Raw genomic sequence first — 21,837 nt, 5'->3', positions numbered from 1 at the left:
TTTTGCAGGTTTTTTTCTTCTCAGTCCGTCTTCCTTTTTGTTTGTTGTTGTTTTTTCCTGTTCTTTTGTTTCTTGTTTGTTTGTTTGGTTGTTGTTGTTGTATTATTATTATTATTATATTTAATTAATTAATCAATTTATTAATTATTTAATTATTTATTTATTTATTTATTTATTTATTTATTTATTTATTTATTTATTTATTTATTTATTTATTTATTTATTTATTTATTTATTTATTTATTTATTTATTGATTTATTGATTGATTTATTTATTTATTTATTGATTGATTGATTGATTGCCCATTTTTGTTTTTCGTTTTTTGTATTTCATTGTTTTTAAAAAAATAGTTTCCTATCATGTCATCAGTTTCGTTTTCACGTTTATCTTTGTGTCTTTTTCCTTTTACTTCTCTCACTTTAGGTTTTCTACCCTTTTCTATCTTTGCTCCTTCTTTTCTTCCAATTTCATCATATCTTCCGGGTATCTTCCCTTGTATTCCCAGTGAAAAAGTTTTGCCAAGGCATCTATTTATTATTCACGACGTCAACAAAGTTCAACCAATCACAATCCTTGTTGGTGACCCCTTCGTCCCGCTTACAAAAATCAAGATGGCGTCGATGTAGGAAATTTCTGCTGTCATAAATTTGCTTTTTTGCTCTGATGTGAGTAATTTCCCGACTTATAGCTTTACCTGATAAGTAAAATGTGTAACGATATCTCTCCTTTGTTTAAAAACTAATTCTGTTGCCTGACTCATGCTCATGAATACTGTAAAACCGGTAGAAATAGTAGGGAAATATTTTTAATTGTCACAATCGAGCAGAATTCGGCATACTTGCTAGCCTGAGACTAAACGTCCAAAATTACCCCCGGAAAATTTACAGGTTTATATTAAATAAATTTACCAATAACTTGCTTTTTTTGCATGGTGTTACCCCTCTTGCATGAACTGCCTATCATGCTATTAAAATCAAATTTAAAAATGGAAATATTGTTTTTCATGTTTTTTTTTAAATTTTTGGCCTGCACATTTACATTTACCTACAGTCACTACAGTTTTTGGCAGAGAAGAACGTCAGTTGTTGACCTGGATCTGGATCTGGATCTGGATTGATAATCAGCACCGCCTCCTCTGGAGGATCACGCTAATGGGGGTTAGGGTCAGCTGTTTAGATACGCTGGATTAAATGTTCTTTAAGCCTTTCTTTAGGTAACCTAGGCCCTGGCTAGGCAAACCTTAGTTAACACATTTACTAGTCAGCGAATTCGCCGAGACCGGGGCCCCAACACAATGCATATTTACATAGAAATTTGAATTTTTTTCGAGAATAGGTGGGTGAAGGAAACCTACATAAATATGTTTTCTATACTTCACTTGACCCAAATATATGATTTTTTATGGTGATAATCAAGTCGCACATGGAATTTTAGAGGATTTTGATAGCAGTTCCATTAAAAAAAAGCTGCCATCGCCATGAGACTAAGATCTAGAAACACCCCGAAATGCCGTTTTGGGGAATTTTGCTAGCTGAATCTTTTTGATGAAAGTCAATCTTTGACAAGATGTAACTTTGCTACGGAAAGTGCTATGAAAAAAGGTTTTCAGTTTTGGCTTAGTTTACTCAATGGCTTTAATTTGATATATAAAACGATGCAATTTGATGGCAAATTTGAATTCACCTAGGATACCTACTTTCTTTAAAGGATGGTGTAGAAGGTGCCTCGATGACCGAGGGGGGCAGGGCATTCCAGTCGACAATTGTTTTGGGAAAATAAGAGTTCTTATATACTTCAGTTCTTGAGTTGAGATGTTTATATCTTGCAGAATGTAAGCGAGTGCTCTTAGTTGGAATCGGCCGTTTATCCGCAGCAGTTACATGTAGTAGATCACCCTTTCTGATTTTATACAGATTGGTGAGTCTAGCAGCTTCTCTTCTATTTTGAAGAGATTGCCATTCTAGTTCTTGTAGCATAGATGTTACGCTGCTGTATCTGCTATAGTTACTACAAACAAAACGGGCTGCAGAGCGCTGTACTTTTTCAAGTTTAGTAATATTTTTCTGTGTGTGCGGGTCCCAGATGGATGCTGCATATTCTAAAGTAGGTCTCACAATAGATTGATATGCTAGGATTTTTGTTTCCTAGGTGCTGCGTAGAGGTTTCTCTTCACCAGACCCATGACGGAGTTAGCTTTCTTGACAGTACATGTATTGTCAATGTGGAGGTTCCACGACATTGTGCGAGAAATCTCAATGCCAAGGTATGGGTTTGAGTCGACTGATTTGAGTTTTTGCCCACATAAAAAATAGTCAAAGACTTGTGGTGTGCGCCTAGAACTAGTCATTCTTATCACAGTACATTTTGTAGGGTTAAATTGCATTAACCATTTTTGCTGCCAAGTTTCAAGGTGGTGTAAATCATCTTGCAGAATCTTGTGGTCAGACTTATTGCGAATTGTGTGATATATTAAACAGTCATCCGCAAAGAGACGCACTTGCGAATTAATGGACTCGGCAAATCATTAATATACAGGAGAAATAGGAGCGGCCCCATCACTGTGCCTTGCGGAACTCCTGATATTACATTCTCAGCTGTGGATTCGGTTCCATCAACAACTACTTTTTGGATGCGACCGGTAAGAAATGACTCAATCCAATTATAAGTTGAGCCACGAATACCCAGATGGTCTAGCTTTGACATGAGGCGGCGGTGAGGTACTGTGTCAAAGGCTTTTCGGAAGTCTAGCACTATGACATCAGTCTGGTTTCCTTGATCAATATAGTAGGCAAGATCATCGACCGTTTCAAGTAGCTGGGATTCGCAGGACCGCTTTCGACGAAATCCATGCTGGACATTTGTTAAGATGTCATGCGCTTCACAGTGATTTATAATGTGCTTAAATATACAATGTTCCATAAGTTTACAGCACACTGAAGTTAAAGAAACAGGGCGATGGTTGGATGGTAGTGACCGATCTCCTTTTTTAAACAGAGGTGTGATAAGTGCTGTCTGCCAATCAGCTGGTAGGGTGCCCGTTTGAAGACTCTGCGTGAACAATGCCTGGAGATGGGGAGCTGTTTGTTCTGCACATTCCTTCAGTATTCTAATCGGTATGTTATCTGGCCCTGATGCTTTGTTAGGGTTGAGTTCAAGAAGTAGTTTCAGTATACCGTCACAGGAAAACACAAGAGGAGGAATTGTAGGTAAACTATCTCCACTCATCTCGGTATGTCTTCAGTTGTTTCCTGAGTAAAGACTGATTTGAAATAGTTCGATAACACATTTGCTTTCCCCAGCGGATCAGAAACGATGTTGCTACCTGATTTTAATGGGCTAACACCACATCTGTCTGTCCGGAGATTTTTGACATATTTGAAGAAGGCCTTTTTGCTATCATCCTGATCAGGACTGAAGATTTCCGCAAGGTGGGAGTTCTGAGCTTCACGAAGAGCTTTGTTGTATTGTTTTCTGTAGTCACGAAATTTCTTCCATAGTCTTTCATTGCCAGTCTTTTTTGCTTTATTATAAAGTCTCTGTTGTTTATTCCTCATTCTGTGTAGTTTCCTGTTGAACCACGGTGTATTATGTCTTGTGGTGCTCATCTTGTTGGGGACATATTTATCCATGAGCATGAATAAATTATTTTTAAAGTCAGTCCAGTTGTTCTCCACTGTCCGTTCATTACAGTTTTGTAGGTAACCCTCAACGTAATCGCCAAGATCCATTTTCAAACTGTCTAGATCTCCCTTGGAATACATAAAGATCTTACGTGGAGGTTTCTTATGTATTTCAGGCTTTAGAGATGAATCCACTAGGACCGCTTCATGGTCGCTAAACCCAGGCATTACACTGATATTATCAATGAGTGAGCTATTTGATGTGAAAAATAAGTCTAATACATTTGCTGTTGTTCTGGTGACTTGTTGGTTCTAATTGGATCTGGTCCAAGTTGAACTTATGACAAATATCAATCATATACTCCGACTGGCGTGGTCTAGTTGCCCCGGCCATGACTTGGTGGTTTTCCCAACTCACGCCTGGGAGGTTGAAATCCCACATAGCCATAAGTTATGTTGGTCTCTGTGCTTCTGCTGGAGATCACATAGGACTGTATCGAGATTTTCAAATGAGCTACAACTTTTCTCACTCGGTGAGCCATAGAAAGCTACTACATGGAGCAACTTCTGGCCCTTGATTTTAATTTGCACTACCATAGCTTCCTGGCTTACCTTCGTTTACATTTTGAGAGCATGCACAGCGTAATACGGAAGTCAAGTAGGGTTCTGAATTCTGATTGGGCTGATTCAAATAACAACAAACTGTTAATTTCAAATTTGATTGGGCGGGCGGTAATTAATGCATTTTAAACACATGAAAAGAGTTGGTTGACACAGTCAGAGTATGCAGTAACGCTCTGCCCTGACATTTTGGCAGTGCCACTGGCACCACAGTTTGCCATAAATAGGTAGTCTTAAGGCCAGAGTAATGGAAGACACATTCGTCCACGACCGAATTTGAGATTTTTTGATATTTATCAACACTAAGATGTATTCTTTCACTTGAAACTGATAAAATACAACTTGCTAATATTTATTCGTATTTTTTGCTTGATTTATTTCACTCTTTTCAACTCTAAAAAGTCACATGGCTCAAGACAGCTTAGTAAATTGGCGGAAATAATGAGTCAGAAATGCGCGAATCGCGAAATATTGTGATTACGCTTGCGATTCGGCGTCAAGGACGCGGCGCAACTCTGTGCGTATGTCCAACGCAGTCAAGGCGCATTTGGTATGTTGTTAACGCCGTCAAATGCAGTGTAAACAATACAACAATTTACAGTCAAAATGCCACTAAGATTTTTTAATTATTTTGAATTTTGGCGCACTGAAAGCAGAGATTATAGATTCATTGGTGTAAAAAGATGCATATTTAGACCATGCACCAGATACAGCTTTTACAAGTGTGAAAGTCTTACCGTTTTAAAATTTAAGGACGTTTTGTGCATAATTTTGACATTTTTTACTAAAACGTCGATTTCTCAGAGTTCACTTTTGACAATATTAAGCGCGATTTTTGTGACAAGATAACTCGAAAAATATGCAAGCAAAGGGTAAACTTTTGCACTATCCTTTAGAGTACATCAAAGTCTAGGGAAGGTTTTTCATTTTTCAAAATATTTGTTTTAAACAAAAATATACACCATTATGTGCAATTTTTAGCTTAATAGAGTGACAAAATGGCTTTTTTCACATGTTTTTTTTTTTTTTTTCTAAAAAAGAGACAAATTTCAAAAAATTTAAAAAACCTTCCCTAATTTCATGTCTCTTCTTCATGAAAAGCTAACTGAATTTTTTTACTCCAAACGAATTTTTTTTTTCTAAGTTGTCACAAAAAATTGGGGTAAAAAGTGAATTTTTGTGATTTTTTCAAAAACTTGAGTTTTTTGAACAAATCTGACGTCACCATGGGATTCCTTGACTCATTTCCTTTCCAAAAATGTATAGTTTTATATACTTTGGACATACAATTCAGAAATAATGAAGCTCGAAAAGGTCCATGTTCTCTCCCATTACTCTGCCCTTAAGTGGCTTATGCTAGGGGGGTGTGTTATTTTGCAAAAATGAACTTTTTATTTTGGGGCCCCCTTCAAATTATGGTATGACCATTGTGAAACTAGAATATGAAAAAAATTTCTGAAAAAAAGTTGCAGAACCCCCCTGTACATGCCCCTTGAAAATTTTGTGACAAGGTTTCCGAATTCGAAGGCTTGCATATACATTAGTACAGAGCAGACGACATATGAATGGTAATATCATGTTAATTTGGCCTCATATCAAATGATGGTGTTTGTTTATGTTTATTTACTTAAATTTAGGTGTCTTTTGGATCAAGATATATTTATTTGACCCTCTTTGTGTTTGTTTAGAGGCTTCTATGAAATATAGGCCTATATTACATGACCATATTTATTTGTAGTTAATAGGCCTAAGTATTCATCGTATACTTAATTTTGTGCAGATTTTATGACCAAGGTGTATGCTATAAATTCTCTATCATCTATATAGATGACATTGCATCATTTCCATGTATGATCCATCCAGCTTGCCTGTACTGTAGGCCTATTATATGTGTATTTTGGATCTATAGGCCTACTTGAGAATCATTATATTCTGCTGAAGCTTTGATTGGATCATTACACTTTCCTTAGCTGGCTCATTCCTGCCTTTAACGCCACCAACAAACACCATTACTCCATACTCATGCCAGCTTAACAGCAACTATTTAATATGATGGTTGTTTCATTTTGATCTAGAGAATCTTCTGTATGTCTTTGCACCAGCTTTCTCATAGCCTATGCATGGAAAGGGTCCTGCAAGTCAGATACATTTAAGATGAGGATAGTGAAGCTAAAATAATAGGCATACATGTATAGAAGCATTAAAACCTGAAGCTACTACGGGATGCTACATATGTCTGCAGGTTTCCAGAAGCAAAATATGATATCTTTGGCTTTGGTGAATGTAAAGATAAGCCTACTCTTTCTCAAATGGACACACAGGAGCTTGATCAGGTCCCAATCCATAATACTACAGCTAAATGTAGCGTTGGGTTTGTGAACTATATGAACTATCAAGGAGAAGGGCAAACAACTTGCCAGTGCATCATCTGAAAATCTGCTGATCTCATATAGACAGATGACTATGAAGAGACAAATTTCCTGAAATAAGAGCAGCATGAACTCTTATATACATTGTACAGGAAGAACTCAGAAAAGAAGATCTGGAAACCAAAGAGATCATAAATCTCACAGCAGATGGCAAAAAAAGGACCTACATTGTAAGTGAGCTCAAGACCATGGGAGGACCATTTACATCAGCTGCAAGTTCAGCAGGAGCCATATTTGACAGTACCAGGCCAGGTTTTGATGAATCTAAAACAGCCCGTCTGATGTATAGCCCTGCAATTACTGATGAATCTGAAACAGTAGCTAGTCGAGCTGGAGATCTCATGCTCAATCGCTGTCCCACCCTAGTAAAACTGGTGACATCAGACTTGCAATAAGCTTTATGCTGCAACACAATCATTCAATATGAAACTTCTCCTTTAATAATGTGACCTTAGAGGTATATTCTAAATAACTTGAACCAGACCATGGCTTTAATTCATACTGAACAAGTGTGAATTGAGTCCTTTTCATGTCTGGTATAGCATACATACATACATTTAGGCCTAGGGCCTATATGACAATTTATTGTTACATGGACTTAATTATACACAAAAGTGGGTTAAATTAGCTTTGTACACTCAAAGAAGTTAGCTTTTATTCAGGTTTAACCTTTACGATACACAAAATTGTCAAATACACAGTTATAATTTCTAATTCATCGATTTTGTTTTCACTGTCTGTATTAAGCATTATGCAAGGCTGCCGAATTCGGAAACCTTGTTAAAAAACTTTCAGAGGGCATGTACATGTACAGGGGGGTTGCACTGCTCAAATTGGATTAAAATGATTATATTCTTGTTCAGAGAGGTCAACACCATATTTTGAGGGGGGCCCCAGAAAAAAATGGAATTATCACACCCCCCTACGTTATGCGCGGTGGGGGGGTAGGTAAGTATAGGGGTGTGCCGCTGATCGAGAATTTGAAAGTGGACCCATCTCCCCATCAATTAGAAGAGGCAAACCAACACATTTGCTAGTCAGCCAAATTGGCCTAAAATGGGGCCTTAACACAATTCATATTTACATAGAAATTTAAAAGAAAAGATTGGCCAAGGAAACCTTTTCAAACCAACAGTTGAAAATTTTCAGCCAATTTAACCAAATTGTCTTAATTTTTGAAACTTTTCTTTAGGGAAATTTCAGAATTTTTTGCATCCCACAGCCTGGCAAAATTGGGCTATTTTCTTTAAAAAGTGAGAAAATTTTGAAAAAAGGACCCCCATATGTCATGCATGCATGGCTGCGCTTGTGCAATGTGCATTGAAGTATCAACAAATAATCAGGGTAATTGAATCCGCCCACACTTTCCAAATTTACGCCCAGGTTGTCTTTTGCTCCAATTGGGTTATGAGCCTTATACCCTCAGTGTGGGGGGGGTTCTCAGTATGACCATATTGGAATGTGCCGCAAACATGGGTAGCATTTTCAGCCTTTTGGTATATCAATGACCCCTTTTTCTAGGCCAATTTTGGTATGGATGCCTTATGGGGGTGTCTGAGGGGGAAATTGTCAAAATTAAGACCCAATTGGACTGGTGGTGCACCATTTTTACTTATTGTTGGTTATGGTAAGTCCCAGTTCTCATTACCCGACCCAGTCCCTTGTCTTTTGCTCTGCACAACAAGCAGGGATTAATGAAAAACAATGCATTTTATAAATTAATTAGTCATGGAACTTTATTCCAGGGCAATCTTCTTGTTCTGTAGAAAACCTGGTCACTGAGCAGCATTCAATTTACCTACTAAACATTACAAAGGGTCTTCGCAAGGTACTCGCGAGGTTCTCCGTTGCCAAAGTCCTTCGGATCGTAAAGTTCATTGACTTCGAGGCGCGCGCGCCCGTGGTACAACTACACTGCCGACTGTGTGTTCAACTACGGTACATGTAAATGTTCAACAAGGCTTGCACACAAACGCGTTGAAGTGGAATTATTAATTTGTTATGATCTGGATGCAATTGCTTGTTGCACAATGCAGTTTTTCCGTTAAATAAAAAATTTTGTTTTCTTTTATTTCAGATAGATTTCACCTACTTCAACAGGCAGAATTGTATTCCTGCAAAATCTGTGCTTAAGTACTTTGATGTACAAACCTGTTCTGCTCTGTCTATCAAAATGAATATCCAAGACAGATCAGATAAAATGCGAGATCTGCTCAAGGACCTGGGCAAACCCACTCTACGTGGTGTGAAGAAATGCCCCAACTGTGGCACGTACAATGGCATACGAGGACTAAGCTGCAAGAACAAAGCCTGCAACATGGTGCTACGAGGCGCCGGACGCAAAAAAGGACACAGCGCCGATGCCGTGAAAATCATCACCGGCTCCACCGTGCAGGTATTTTCCGGCCGGTTACGAGACAGAGGCCCGGATTACCGGGGGTTCGTAGAATTACCATTGAATCCGGAGGTTGACCTGACTGGTCAAGCTGTAGACACGTCACTTTTAGCTCAAGCTGGCCGATGTTATGTTGAGATGTGCAACAAATCAGTTGGTACATCAAGCGCGAACACAGAAGCACCGTGCAATCATATTAAACTAGCTTTAGAATGTGACACTGAAGCAACGCCACTGACTCTGAAGAACTCGGTACTAAATGCACTCCCTGTGTCCAATGAGATCAAGCAAGCCATCTGGTTACTAGCGACAGAAACAACAGGACCATTGGTACAAAGAGTCTCCAAAAATGTCATGGTGGTCAAATGCAAGGTGCAACCAAAACATCCGCTAGGATTCTTACATTTCTCCTTCACGGAAACTCCTCGTAAGGGCTCGCCGTACATGGAACACAAATTTCAGTGTGCGTGTAAACAGTTTAGGAATTACAGGGTGACAGCACCGGGAGATGAGCTGAAGAGGCGGTGCGTTCATTTCTACGCTTGTATCTGCGCTTTTGCAAGTGACGAAGGGTTGGCAAAGGAGTTTGAGTTCTATATACAGCTAGATTCAGGTAGGCATTAGTTGACGAGTTCACATTTTTTTTCAGGCATGCACATACTACTATCAAATGATGGTCCCAGGCCCGTAGCCAGGATTTATTAGGGTAGGGCATGAGAGGGCTAGAAAGTATATCCTGTAGTAGCTGCAATCCCAGAGACCAAAGAGAATTTTCAATTGTTTGATATTGTGAATTTTGCTTCAAAAAAGGGCTGTTTTCAACATTTTTACTGAAAATGGACCTTTTGTGACTTTTTCCTATAAAAAAGAGCTGATTTTGAACATTTGCTAAAAAGTCCATGGTCCATTTCCCAAAATATAAAATCATGCATTAAAAATTTGAAATCATTGAAAACTGTTGCTGTAAATGCAGTGTACACTATCAAATCATCATGCAAGTGGATTCATTTCTAGATCGTTAAAAACAACCTGTGTGTGTTTTTTTTTTTTTATTTGACTCCATGGATATTCTCTGTCTAATATTCTAGTATTAAATCGGTACATATTTATCATCTCCAATTTTCCATCATATTACAGTTGAGAGAACCATCACGGTAGTGGAAACCCAAATCATAGCAGATGCTGAGAATGTGACAGTAGGAGAGGAAGATCAACAGCAACAGCAACAACTGCAGCTGAAGAGGAAAAGGAAAGATGACACCATAGGTATGTCAGGATTATACTGGTTTCACACTGCATGCTGCTGAGCGGTATGACACTTCATTAGGGATGGGTTATTCCGTTTATTTTCCTACACGTTTAACGCATCAGTTTATTAACATCCAGCCCCGTCTGTAGGTATGGTGCACCTCACAAAACCGGAATTTCTAACAGAAATATCTTAGTACCAATGGCGCCGTACATAAGGTAAAGTTTGCAAAGTCAATGGCCCAAACATGTCCGAAACTATGCATTACTTTGACGTTAAATTATTAAGGTCATCTTCAGATTTTGTTACTTTCAACTGTTGATTAGCATTGAAGAATGGAAAATTGAAGTTAAAAGTTAACGGTACATGCGTTTAACGTTCCCATGCCTACACTTCATCATATCGCTTGCACTTTTATGCAAGCGGTAGTCGCCAGTGGTATGCCACTGAGCGGCAGCGACATGACTGTGAAAGCCAATGTTGCTGTTGTGTGCTCATTGGCTAAAAATCATGTCCTGTTTGCATACGTCAGAGCGGAACTGCTGCTGAGTTGACTTGAATGCAACTCCTAGTAATCTGTGGCTTTGGGCAAAGCAGTTGAATGATCGATATATATATCGACTTCTGGTCACCACTAGCATTTCTGGTGCATCTGTGAAGCAAAATTGTCGTCAAAGCGTCAAGTGGCAGGAAAGTATGAAACCAGCGTTGTAGTGTTTGTAGCAGATAGTACGGAAGAGGGAAGGTTTGAAATTCTTCAAGAGGCTTGATATTCATCTGGTCATCAAGATGGAATTTATGCTCAGAATGAATATCTGTGAAATCACAGATCTGGGTCTGTGATTTCACAGACCGGGTCTCTGAATTCAGAGAAGTCCAAATTCACAGCGCCTCTGAACTGACATGCTATCCCAATGCTAATTATCTTGTCTCAAAGCCATTATTCATAAGTCATTTTATTAATGTTCCACAGCTCAAGCAAGCAGCGCCCTCCTTACGCTTCAAGACAGCGCAGCAACGACAGTAGCGGGTACCACTCTCATCACCTCACCAGCAAAACGAGTCAACACGGGGCGCAAAGTCGGGGGTCCAAGTTTAACGACGACGAGCACAACGCCTAGCAAGAACACCATATCAATCACGGGTATAACGATGGAGGAGATTATGCCAACGATCACATTCACTGATTGGCTAGGAAGTGTTACTGAGAGGATTAATCAGACAATGCATTATCAATTTGATGGTAAGGGGGTGGGGTAGTGGTGTAGCCGGGGGATACCATATCAGTCACGGGTATAACGATGGAAGAGATTATGCCAATGATCACATTCACTGATTGGCTAGGAAGTGTCACAGACAGGATTAATCAGACAATGCATTATCAATTTGATGGTAAGTGGGTGGGGTAGTGGTGTAGCCGGGGGATACCATATCAGTCACGGGTATAACGATGGAAGAGATTATGCCAACGATCACATTCACTGATTGGCTAGGAAGTGTCACAGACATTATTAATCAGATAATGCATTATCAATTTGATGGTAAGCGGGTGGGGATGGAGCAGTGGTGTAGCCAGGGGGGATACCATATCAGTCACGGGTATAACGATGGAAGAGATTATGCCAACGATCACATTCACTGATTGGCTAGGAAGTGTCACAGAGAGGATTAATCAGACAATGCATTACCAATTTGATGGTAAACGGGTGGGGTGGAGCAGTGGTGTAGCCGGGGAGGAGGTATCCATTATTTTACATCAACTTAAAACCTACAGGGCTTCAATCACTTGAAAAAGAGGGTAATGGTGAATCCCAACGGACGAGGACACAAAACACATCAAGGATCAATAAATGATACAAGAGGATACCTTGAATATGAACAACAGGAAAAAAAAGCAAGGTACACCAACTTGATGTGGGGAAACAAGTAAAATGCAGACTAGACTCTATGCAGGGGGACAAAACTGAAAAAACAGTAAATGTAGGCATACAAAGTTGGCAAAGTTTGATAGCCAAAAATTACCAGTTCCAAGGCCCACAGAAGTGCTGAACCTGCAAAAACAACAAGGATCAATGGGAATACAAAAGTGCACAAGAACGAGTGTTGAAAATCACTCTGCATATAAACAGACATGCTAAACCAAAAATTGCCAAAAATGGCCAATTCCAGAGCCCACAAAAGTGTCAGGAAAACAGTACACTGGAAGTGATGAAAATCACTGTGCACATAGCAGTCAAACAACACCAAACAATCTCCGCGCAATTAGCTATTCTTTTCCGCGCAAATCACTTGTCCCTGGTCATGTCTTACGTACATGTAGGGGTGCATAGATTTCAATTAAAGTCGCCCGGAACCATGCAGGTAATCCCATTTGAAATTCACACTCCCTGTGTGGAAGATGAAGGTCATGTTTTCCATAGGGGGTGTATGGATTTCAACTGGAATAGCCCAATAGATAGGTTACAAGGGACCAATTACTGAATGGGGTGCAACTCTACTAGTCTTAATACAAGACTGCCCTACCCCAACCCTAACCCATAACCCTAAACTACATATTTATTTATTTATTTAAACTTTCTTTACCCAGGGTAGCTCCTTCAATGTCAAACACTGATTTCCAAGGAGGCCCTGCATTTACATTGTGAACAAGAAGCATAATTTTTATATACAGTAATAAATCAGAAAATACATAAATTATAAATGGCACATGAAATTGAAAAAAATTGAGAAAACATGAAAATTCAGATTAAAAGACATATTACACTGGTTTTATCAAAAACAACTGCTTAAATTGAGCAATACTTAAAATTACATCTACTATCATTTGGAAGGCTATTCCACAATTTAGTAGCATGTGAATGAAATGTTCTTTTACCTGCATTAATATTATATGGTGGTTCAAAAAGAGCAAAGTTGGTTTGACTCCTGGTTCCTTCCACACTACCCCTGTGGAAGATTTAGCTAAAGTCTTCCACAGAGGGAGTATCAATAAACGAGGACTGGACTCAAGTCTAGCAAGTGTACCCTATTTGTAGCAACGTAACATAGCCGGGTGGCAAGCTTTTGGAAGATACAGCACCATCATGAAAGGCAATCTTCCAATATGCCTTAAACGAAAGGTATACAACCAATGCATCCTCCCAGCTATTTCATATGGGGCAGAATCATGGACTTTAACATCAAAAATGGAAAGAAAACTAGCAGCAGCCCAGCACAACATGGAGAGAAGTATATTAAACATCACCTACAAGGACAGGAAAACAAACAAATGGATCAGGGAGCAGACCCAAGTTCAAGACATCTTGGAAACCATCAAAAGCAGAAAATGGACCTGGGCTGGCCATATCAGCCGCAGACAAGACAATCGTTGGAGTTCAACACTCACACATTGGACACCTTATGGGAGGAAACGAAATAGAGGACGCCAACGGAAGCGATGGAGGGACGAGCTGCAAAACTACTGGGGAGAAGTGAACTGGTACCAACAAGCACAAAACAGAGACACATGGAGACATCATGCTGAGGCCTTCATCCTGCAGTGGATTGATAATGGCTGAAAAAGTAAAAAGTAACATAGTATTAAAAAATCTCCCTATTCGGTAATTGTCCTGTTAGAAGACTGGCACTTTTAGTGTAGTGAGTCGTGACCTGATCAAATTCTCATAATTTTTTTATCTATTCTATTTTAAATTTATTAAATTTTTACCATTTTACCATTTTCCCAGGGAACCCAGACCCTCTGGTCTTTCATGTCCCGCAAGTATTCTTCGATACCCTTCAGCAACGCATCTCAGCCGGCAGCAAGAAGAAGAGGCTACCAAACTCCACCACTGCATTTGTGCGTAAGGATGCTCTGCCGTTAGGGACATTCTCAAAATACACCTGGCATCTGACCAATGTATTACATGTCAAACAGATATTTGACACCCCTGAGGTAAGTTTGAATATATCGACTGCTCAGTGCCAGAAGTGGTTAAGTGCAATAGCTGCCATGTGTAGATGAGTACAATATAATGTGTGTAAATTGCCAAATGTTCACAGGGCAGCTGTTGCACTTACCCACTTCTGGCACTGAGCAGTTGATATGGTTTATAATAGAGACTTTGGACTTCAAATGGGCTATTCCAGTTAAAATCCATACACCCCCTATGGAAGATATGACCTTAATCTCCCACACAGGGGATGTAGATTTCAAATGGAGTCACCTATTCAGGTATTTCAAGTTCACACTCCCTGTGATGTCAATAGGGGGTGATGGATTAAAACTGGAACCGCCCAATAACCCAAAGAGATTAAATGTTTTTAAGGAGGAGTGATACCCCCTTGACACGGTTGTTTGATGGGATCATTTATTAGTTTTTCAAACAAAACATCATGTACAACCAAATTTTAGGCTTGAAACAGCTAAATGTGATATCATCCTAATGTATACAGATGCTTTTGAGTCATTCTCAACTTTAATTTCCCCTCTTTTACAAAATTATTCACTTTTATAGCATTTTTATAGCTTTTTCGGATATAAAATGTATCTATTAATGACAAAATTGGTGGCGCTATTTAGTTACTGGAAATTACTCTTTCAAGCTTTTAATACAAATAATTCCTTTTATTGTGTGATAAAATATGTTTATAAAATTTCTTTGTTGCTTGTTTCACCTATTCCAGCTGTTTTATTGGCAGTATTAATCACCTACCCCTTGCAAATAAAGAAATATGATTTAGGATAAATAGCGCCATCTATAGTTTGCATTTACTTAATAATGAAGCCAATTCTATATACATCAAACAACCGTGTTGAGGCTATTCACCAGACAAGCTCCCATAAATGTTAGATGATGCGCACAAACGCTCGGCCGTCTGGCCATGGGCCAGTTCGGTTCTCAGGAAATTTAGCAATGAGCTATTCCATTTCAAAATACCCCCTGTGGAAGATTTAGCTCTGCCACATAGGGAGTATCAATTTTGAATAGAATATACAATTGGGTAATTTACATTTGAAATACCCAGTCACTCCATTTGTGGAAGATATAGCTAGGTAAAGCCATAATACAGGGGGAGTATTGGTTTCAAAATGATTAACTCTGACCAATTAATTTTGAAAAATATACTCCCCCTGTGGAAGATATTTCCAAAATCTTCCACAGGGTCAGTGTGGATTTCAACTGGAATTTCCCAATTACCTACTTGCATCCCTGAGGATAAGAAAGTAGAGCTTGAAATCATCATAGGCAGTATAAAAAAAAACCCGCCTAGACGTTGATCCACAAGCCTCAGCACACTTTACAGGTTGTCGCTGACCACTACAGCCCCACATCATTCCATAAACCATTAAACATCAGTACAGGGACTTTGCTGCTTCAAAGAGCGCACACCCTAGACATTCCAGAAATAGCCTTCGCAACCAGGATCAGCTCCCCGAGTTTTGTACGGGTTACAACGAGACTAATTTAGCAGTTCCTTGACGAGGGAAATTTCAAGCTAACTCAACAACAATAAGAACAACACTTTATTTTGTCATATTTCAGATGCCATTAGAAGTGACAAGAAGCTTTGTTGAGAATAGAAATGGTACATTCTCAGTGTACAATCCAAAGAAAGTCGAGGTTGAAAACATCATAGAGCAGTATAAGAAGGGATCCGACGGCCAAATACACATCAAGCCATTTGAGCTTAAGACGTATCTGAAAGTTGGTAAGTTTCTAAGAATAACGGGTTGGGCTGGGTCTTGGTGAGTTCTTGCCGAGTTGAAATGGATTGGGGTTCTTTCTTGGGGGTCTAGATCAACAACAAAAAACAATAATACGTCGTGAGTCGACACCCACATGGAGAGGGTTTAATGTAGAGCGTGAAGTTTTCCGTTTTACGGAAAACAGAGATATTTCACGGAATTTGAAGTAGGAAACGGAAAATGGCATTTTGCAACAACAGGCAAAATTTAAGCTATTCTAATCTAATTTCCAATGTACATTCAACAAAATACACAAATCGATTAAATACTTCACTGAAATTTACTTCAAATTTGTCATTACTTGCCTTTAGGGGTCATATTGCAGTTTCATGATCTTTTTCTTTAGCTATGCCGGCGATTTAGCATGCATGTGAATGGCTATTTTGGATTATTGTTTCTAGATAGAATTTTTTTTTTTTTTTTTTTTCAGTGTTTTTAATATGAAAAAAAAATGGATTACCCTAGATTGGGTGAATTTTAATGGTTATCTTTAGAAAACGGTAAACAACACGGAATTTAACATTTACAAAATGGAGAACTTTGGACTCTAGTTTAATGTCTTGAAATTGATCATTGTTTTTGTTTGTGTAACTTGTTGTAGGCAACACAGCACCAGACCAAAAAGAACCAACACCATTCATCATAGAATACATACCAGACATCCTACCCAAGTCCAAGATAGGAGAACTACGCATTAAATTTGAGTATGGCCACCAACGAAATGGACACATAGAACACCGCCCTCCTGCAGCTAGCATGTCAGAGACTGTCACAGTTACTGAAGAGGATCTGACAGATCCCGATTCGGCATCACAGAAACTGTTGCTTGCGTTGACCTCTGCTACGGATATAACCAAGTAAAGTTATACTGTTTTGACCTTTTGCTATGGATATAACCAGGTAAAGTGATTACTAGTTTGACCTCTGCAATGGATATAATCAAGTAAAGTAACACTGTTTTGACCTCTGCTGCAGATATAACCAAGCAAAGTGATACTGGTTTGACCTCGGCTATGGATATAACTAAGTAAAGTGATACTGGTTTGACCTCGGCTATGGATATAACTAAGTAAAGTGATAGTGGTTTGACCTCTGCTATGGATATAACCAAATTAAGTGACACTAGTTTAAACTTTCCTATAGATATAACCAAGTAAAGTGATACTGATTTGACCTTTGTTGTGGATATAACCAAATAAAGTGACACTGTTTTGACCTCTGCTGCAGATATAACCAAGCAAAGTGATACTGGTTTGACCTCGGCTAAGTAAAGTGATACTGGTTTGACCTCGGCTATGGATATAACTAAGTAAAGTGATAGTGGTTTGACCTCTGCTATGGATATAACCAAATTAAGTGACACTAGTTTAAACTTTCCTATAGATATAACCAAGTAAAGTGATACTGATTTGACCTTTGTTGTGGATATAACCAAATAAAGTGACACTGTTTTGACCTCTGCTGCAGATATAACCAAGCAAAGTGATACTGGTTTGACCTCGGCTATGGATATAACTAAGTAAAGTGATAGTGGTTTGACCTCTGCTATGGATATAACCAAATTAAGTGACACTAGTTTGAACTTTGCTATATAGATATAACCAAATAAAGTGATACTGGTTTGACCTTTGTTGTGGATATAACCAAATAAAGTGACACTGTTTTGACCTCTGCTTCAGATATAACCAAGCAAAGTGATACTGGTTTAGCATTTGCCAGGGATATAACCAAGTAAAGTGATTTTAGTTTGACCTTTGCTATGGATATAACCAAGTGATACTAGTAGTTTGACCTTTGCTATAGATATAACCAAGTGATGTTGGTTTTAAATAATGTGTAACAGTAACATTGTTCTGTAGTTGAGATGAATTTGGCTATTCCAGTTGAAATCCATACACCCCCTATAGAAGACACAAGCTTAATCTCCCACTCAGGGAGTGTGAATTTCAAATGGAGTTACCTGAATGGATGACTCCGTTTGAAATATACACACCTTGTGTGGGAGATTAAGGTCATGTCTTCCATAGGGGGTGTATGGATTTCAACTGGAATAGCATATTGTCATGATAGCTAAAATAAGTTGATCTAGAATTGGTGTTGCACAAGTAGCTGCTTGTGCCATTGGTAATAATTGCAGATGCAACCAACATTGGGATATTGATTTGTAGTAGGGATGTGCACCTGTAGCAAAAACATGTGACTCACCAGGGACTGCCATTTGAAATTTTCAGGAGAGCATTACATAGCTCTTCTGGGGCCATCAAGGAGAGCTGTCTGGAGCATTTACAATAGAATCTAAAGACAGGATGGTTCACTAAGGAGAGCTAAAAAACACTCATATCAGATTTAAGGAGAGCAGTAGGAGAGCAATTGCTCTCGCTCTCCTCATCAGGGGTGTGATTCTCCAGGATTTATCCAGAATTCCTGGATTTTTTGTGGCTAAAATTTATGCAATTTTATTGATTTTCAGTCTGTTTTAAGGTATTTTAGCCCAATTTCAAACTGTTTTTCAGGATTTTCTACTCCTTCCTGAATATTTCACAAGCTTTGAATCATACCCCTGTCAAAAGGCAGTCCCTGTGTGACATGTATGGCATGCCTGTATGATGTGTAGTCATTTCTTAAAGAACCATTTGTGACGCATCACATCAAAACATGTCAGTTTTGTGGAGTACGCCCAAAGTAATAATTTTCCAAAGAGAGCTTTTTTTCCAAACGGTTTTTATTCCGAACGGCCGTTTGTCCCAACACACTTTCATAAACTGAAAGGTTTTTGCTTCAAAGGGTTGTTATTTAAAGTTATGTAGTCCGAAGGATCGTTTATCCGAAAATGGCGGCCATTACTCGGATTGGTTATTGATTCCAAAAGATATTTTTCCGAAGGTTTTTATTCCAAGTGGGCATTAATCTGTAATTGATGGTATAAGGGTTAAACCCAGAAAGGAAAAAAAAAACCTATATTTTTGGAGAAATGACTCTTCGGAGCAAAAACCTTTCGGAGCAAAAACACATCATTTTTGGAAGAAATTACCCTTCGGAATAATAACCTTTCAGACTACAAACCACTTATTCCAAGTGGGTATTAATCTGTAATTGATGGTATAAGGGAACCCAGAAAGGAAAAAAAAACCTATATTTTTGGAGAAATGACTCTTCGGAGCAAAAACCTTTCGGAGCAAAAACACATCATTTTCGGAAGAAATGACCCTTCGGAATAATAACCTTTCAGACTACAAACCTGTTGGACTAAAGACCTTGTAGAAAAATGACCAATCTGATCAAAGAGCATTCGGAATAAAGTACTTTTGTGAGCAAAAACATTCATAACAATAACACTTTGAAATGGGCTATTTTCACTTGAAAACCATCCCCCTATGAAAAACTGTAATCTTCCATACTGGGACTCTGGGAGTGTGAATTTCAAATAGGGTTATCTGAATGGTGACTCCATTTGAAATCTACACCCCCTGTGTTGGAGATGATCATAGGGGGTGTATAGACCTTGGCACCTCACATCCCTCCCAAATAAGGCTGTGACCTATCGGGTAATGACGTATTCGGGTACCTGAGGTAAATTTCAGGCGGGTAACCGGGTACTGAATTGCAAAAAAAAAAAATAAATAAATAAAAATTTTTTTTTTTTTTTTTAATTTTTTCAAAGTTTTTTTCGGTTTTAGTGTTTCTGGACCTAGATTAAATGCTAGGATCATGGTTGACCTAAAAAAAAAATTGAATTTTGCACATTGTTTTGTAATTTTAATATGAAAATTGATACTAGTTTTCATGTCATACTCTATTAATGATATCAAAATGCATTGAATTTGAATGCATTTTGATATCATTAATAGAGTATGACATGAAAACTATGTATCAATTTTCATATTAAAATTACAAAACAATGTGCAAAATTCAATTTTTTTTTAAATTTTTTATGTCAACCATGATCCTAGCATTTAGGTCTAGGTCCAGAGACCCTGCAAAACCGAAAAAAAAACTTTGAAAAAAAAATTAATTTTTTTTATTTTTAATTCGGGTAATCCGTAAATGGAATTTGTATCCGGGTAGGGAAAAAACGGGCGGGTACCCGAATATCCGGGCTTGAGTCACTGCCTTACTCCAAAAAGAGTAATATGAATTGCACAAAGATTTTAAACACAGCTATAGGGTCCACAACTTATGAGTTCCCCCTAATACTTTTTAAAATATTTTACGAAATGTAAAAATGTAAAAAGGTACGTATAGCCCTATTTGTTTTACACATGTGGACCAATTTATAGCGTCACACATCATAGTGTTCAGTCACAATGGTTAATTGTGTAAGAAAAGAGGCTGTTTTAAAAGTTGCACCTGAGTCCACAGCAGTCAGGTTTTCTTTAACGAACGCATGAATAGACCTGGTTGACTGTATTGTTTGAGAGTTGACTCCTATGTACTCGGATGCAACTTTTAACACTGTTTAAATCGGTCTCTTTTTTTACATAATGAACCATTGTGACTGAACGCAATGGTGTGTGATACTATAATTTGGTCCACATGTGTAAAACAAATAAGGCTATCTATACCTTTTTACATGTTTGCCTTTCGTTAAATATTTTTTGGTTTATTTCAAAAAGTATTTAGGGGGAATTAATAAGTTGTGGACCCTATATGAGTTATGAGCTAATATAAGAGTGAAGATATCAAGTATAGTATATGCTGCATATTTTGTGCAAATAAATTTGAAATTGAGACACATGGTGACCAAAAATAGAAAAATCCGGACATCAATGTTACTGGCTACTAAGGTTCTTCTAAATTTGTTACAATCCTTTGCCTTTTTATAACAACATAATGATGGCTTGAGGGGGAATCAAAGAAAATTTGGCTGAAGTGGGATTCGAACCAGTGTCCTCTGGTTTGCAAAACCGGTGCTCTACCAATTGAGCTATCCAGCCCTATGGACGGTGATCCTTTTTATAACAACATAATTATGGCTTGAAGAAGGGGAGCAAAGAAAATTTGTCTGAAGTGGGATTCAAACCGGTGACCTCTGGTTTGCAAGACCGGTGCTCTACCATCTGAGCTATCTAGCCCTATGATGGATGGGGATCCCAATTACCATTATCTTTGCTCGAGCACTGGTCACTTGGTCAGAGTTATGAAACTGCACTGCCGTGTGGCCGTGGATCATGCCCACATTATGATACAACCCGGGAAGTGACAGTAGAAGGGATCAGTGAAAAAATCGATAATTAAGAATCCCGACTCGCTGCTACCGGTATCTATAGGTAAGGCATGGCGTAAAATGTTGGGGCATTTGTTGTATGGAATGCATTCTGAATCAGAAGTAATTCTCGCTATTCGCAATAAGGGCGCCGCCAGCGGTTTGCGATGTAATCGTGATGTATCATGGGAAAAGGTCGACATCCAAGTCCGCGCAATACGAATATTACCATGCTATTACATAGGAACATGTGACAATATTTTTTAGTTTGTCAAAATAAAGGTGTTACACGCGAATCGATACTCAATAATACTTAATAATGTGATTTGAAATGTGCACAATTAATTTTTTCTCTATCGATTTGCATGTAATACCGTTATATTGACAAACTAAAAATATTGTCACGTGTTCCTATGTAATAGCATGGTAATATTCAGTATGCTGGACTTGATGTCGACCTTTTCCCATGATACATCACGATTTTCCCATGATACATCACGATTACATCGCAAACCGCTGGCGGCGCCTTTATTGCGAATAGCGAGAATTGCTGCTTGAACAAGACACTCACAGACCAGTTCATTAATTTGA

The 21,837-nt window shown here is 38.4% G+C and overlaps 1 protein-coding gene and 1 non-coding gene across 3 annotated transcripts; one reads left to right on the top strand and one right to left on the bottom strand.

Annotated features, from left to right (window-relative positions):
- Nucleotides 1–592: 592 nt before the first annotated feature.
- LOC140162887 (uncharacterized protein C2orf42-like) lies at nucleotides 593–17,070 on the top strand. 2 transcript variants are annotated; one of them, XM_072186189.1, is made up of 7 exons: nucleotides 593–666; nucleotides 8,749–9,679; nucleotides 10,204–10,332; nucleotides 11,289–11,558; nucleotides 14,041–14,249; nucleotides 15,841–16,006; nucleotides 16,645–17,070. In XM_072186189.1, the coding sequence occupies exons 2-7, from the start codon at nucleotides 8,845–8,847 to the stop codon at nucleotides 16,902–16,904; spliced, it is 1,869 nt and encodes a 622-aa protein (XP_072042290.1). In that variant the 5' UTR covers nucleotides 593–666; nucleotides 8,749–8,844; the 3' UTR covers nucleotides 16,905–17,070. The 2 variants fall into 2 exon arrangements, with proteins under 2 accessions (XP_072042290.1, XP_072042291.1); XM_072186190.1 differs by having other exon boundaries at nucleotides 602–666; nucleotides 8,753–9,679.
- A 3,834-nt stretch (nucleotides 17,071–20,904) lies between these two features.
- Nucleotides 20,905–20,977, bottom strand: Trnaa-ugc (transfer RNA alanine (anticodon UGC)). Its single transcript has one exon. It is a non-coding gene; the product is annotated as a tRNA-Ala (tRNA).
- Between the last annotated feature and the right edge of the window lie 860 nt (nucleotides 20,978–21,837).

Source organism: Amphiura filiformis, chromosome 10, assembly GCF_039555335.1.
Source record: "Amphiura filiformis chromosome 10, Afil_fr2py, whole genome shotgun sequence".
Lineage (NCBI taxonomy): Eukaryota > Metazoa > Echinodermata > Ophiuroidea > Amphilepidida > Amphiuridae > Amphiura > Amphiura filiformis.
The sequence above is the reverse complement of the archived record's forward strand: the minus strand, read 5'-3'. Positions and strand labels throughout refer to the sequence as shown.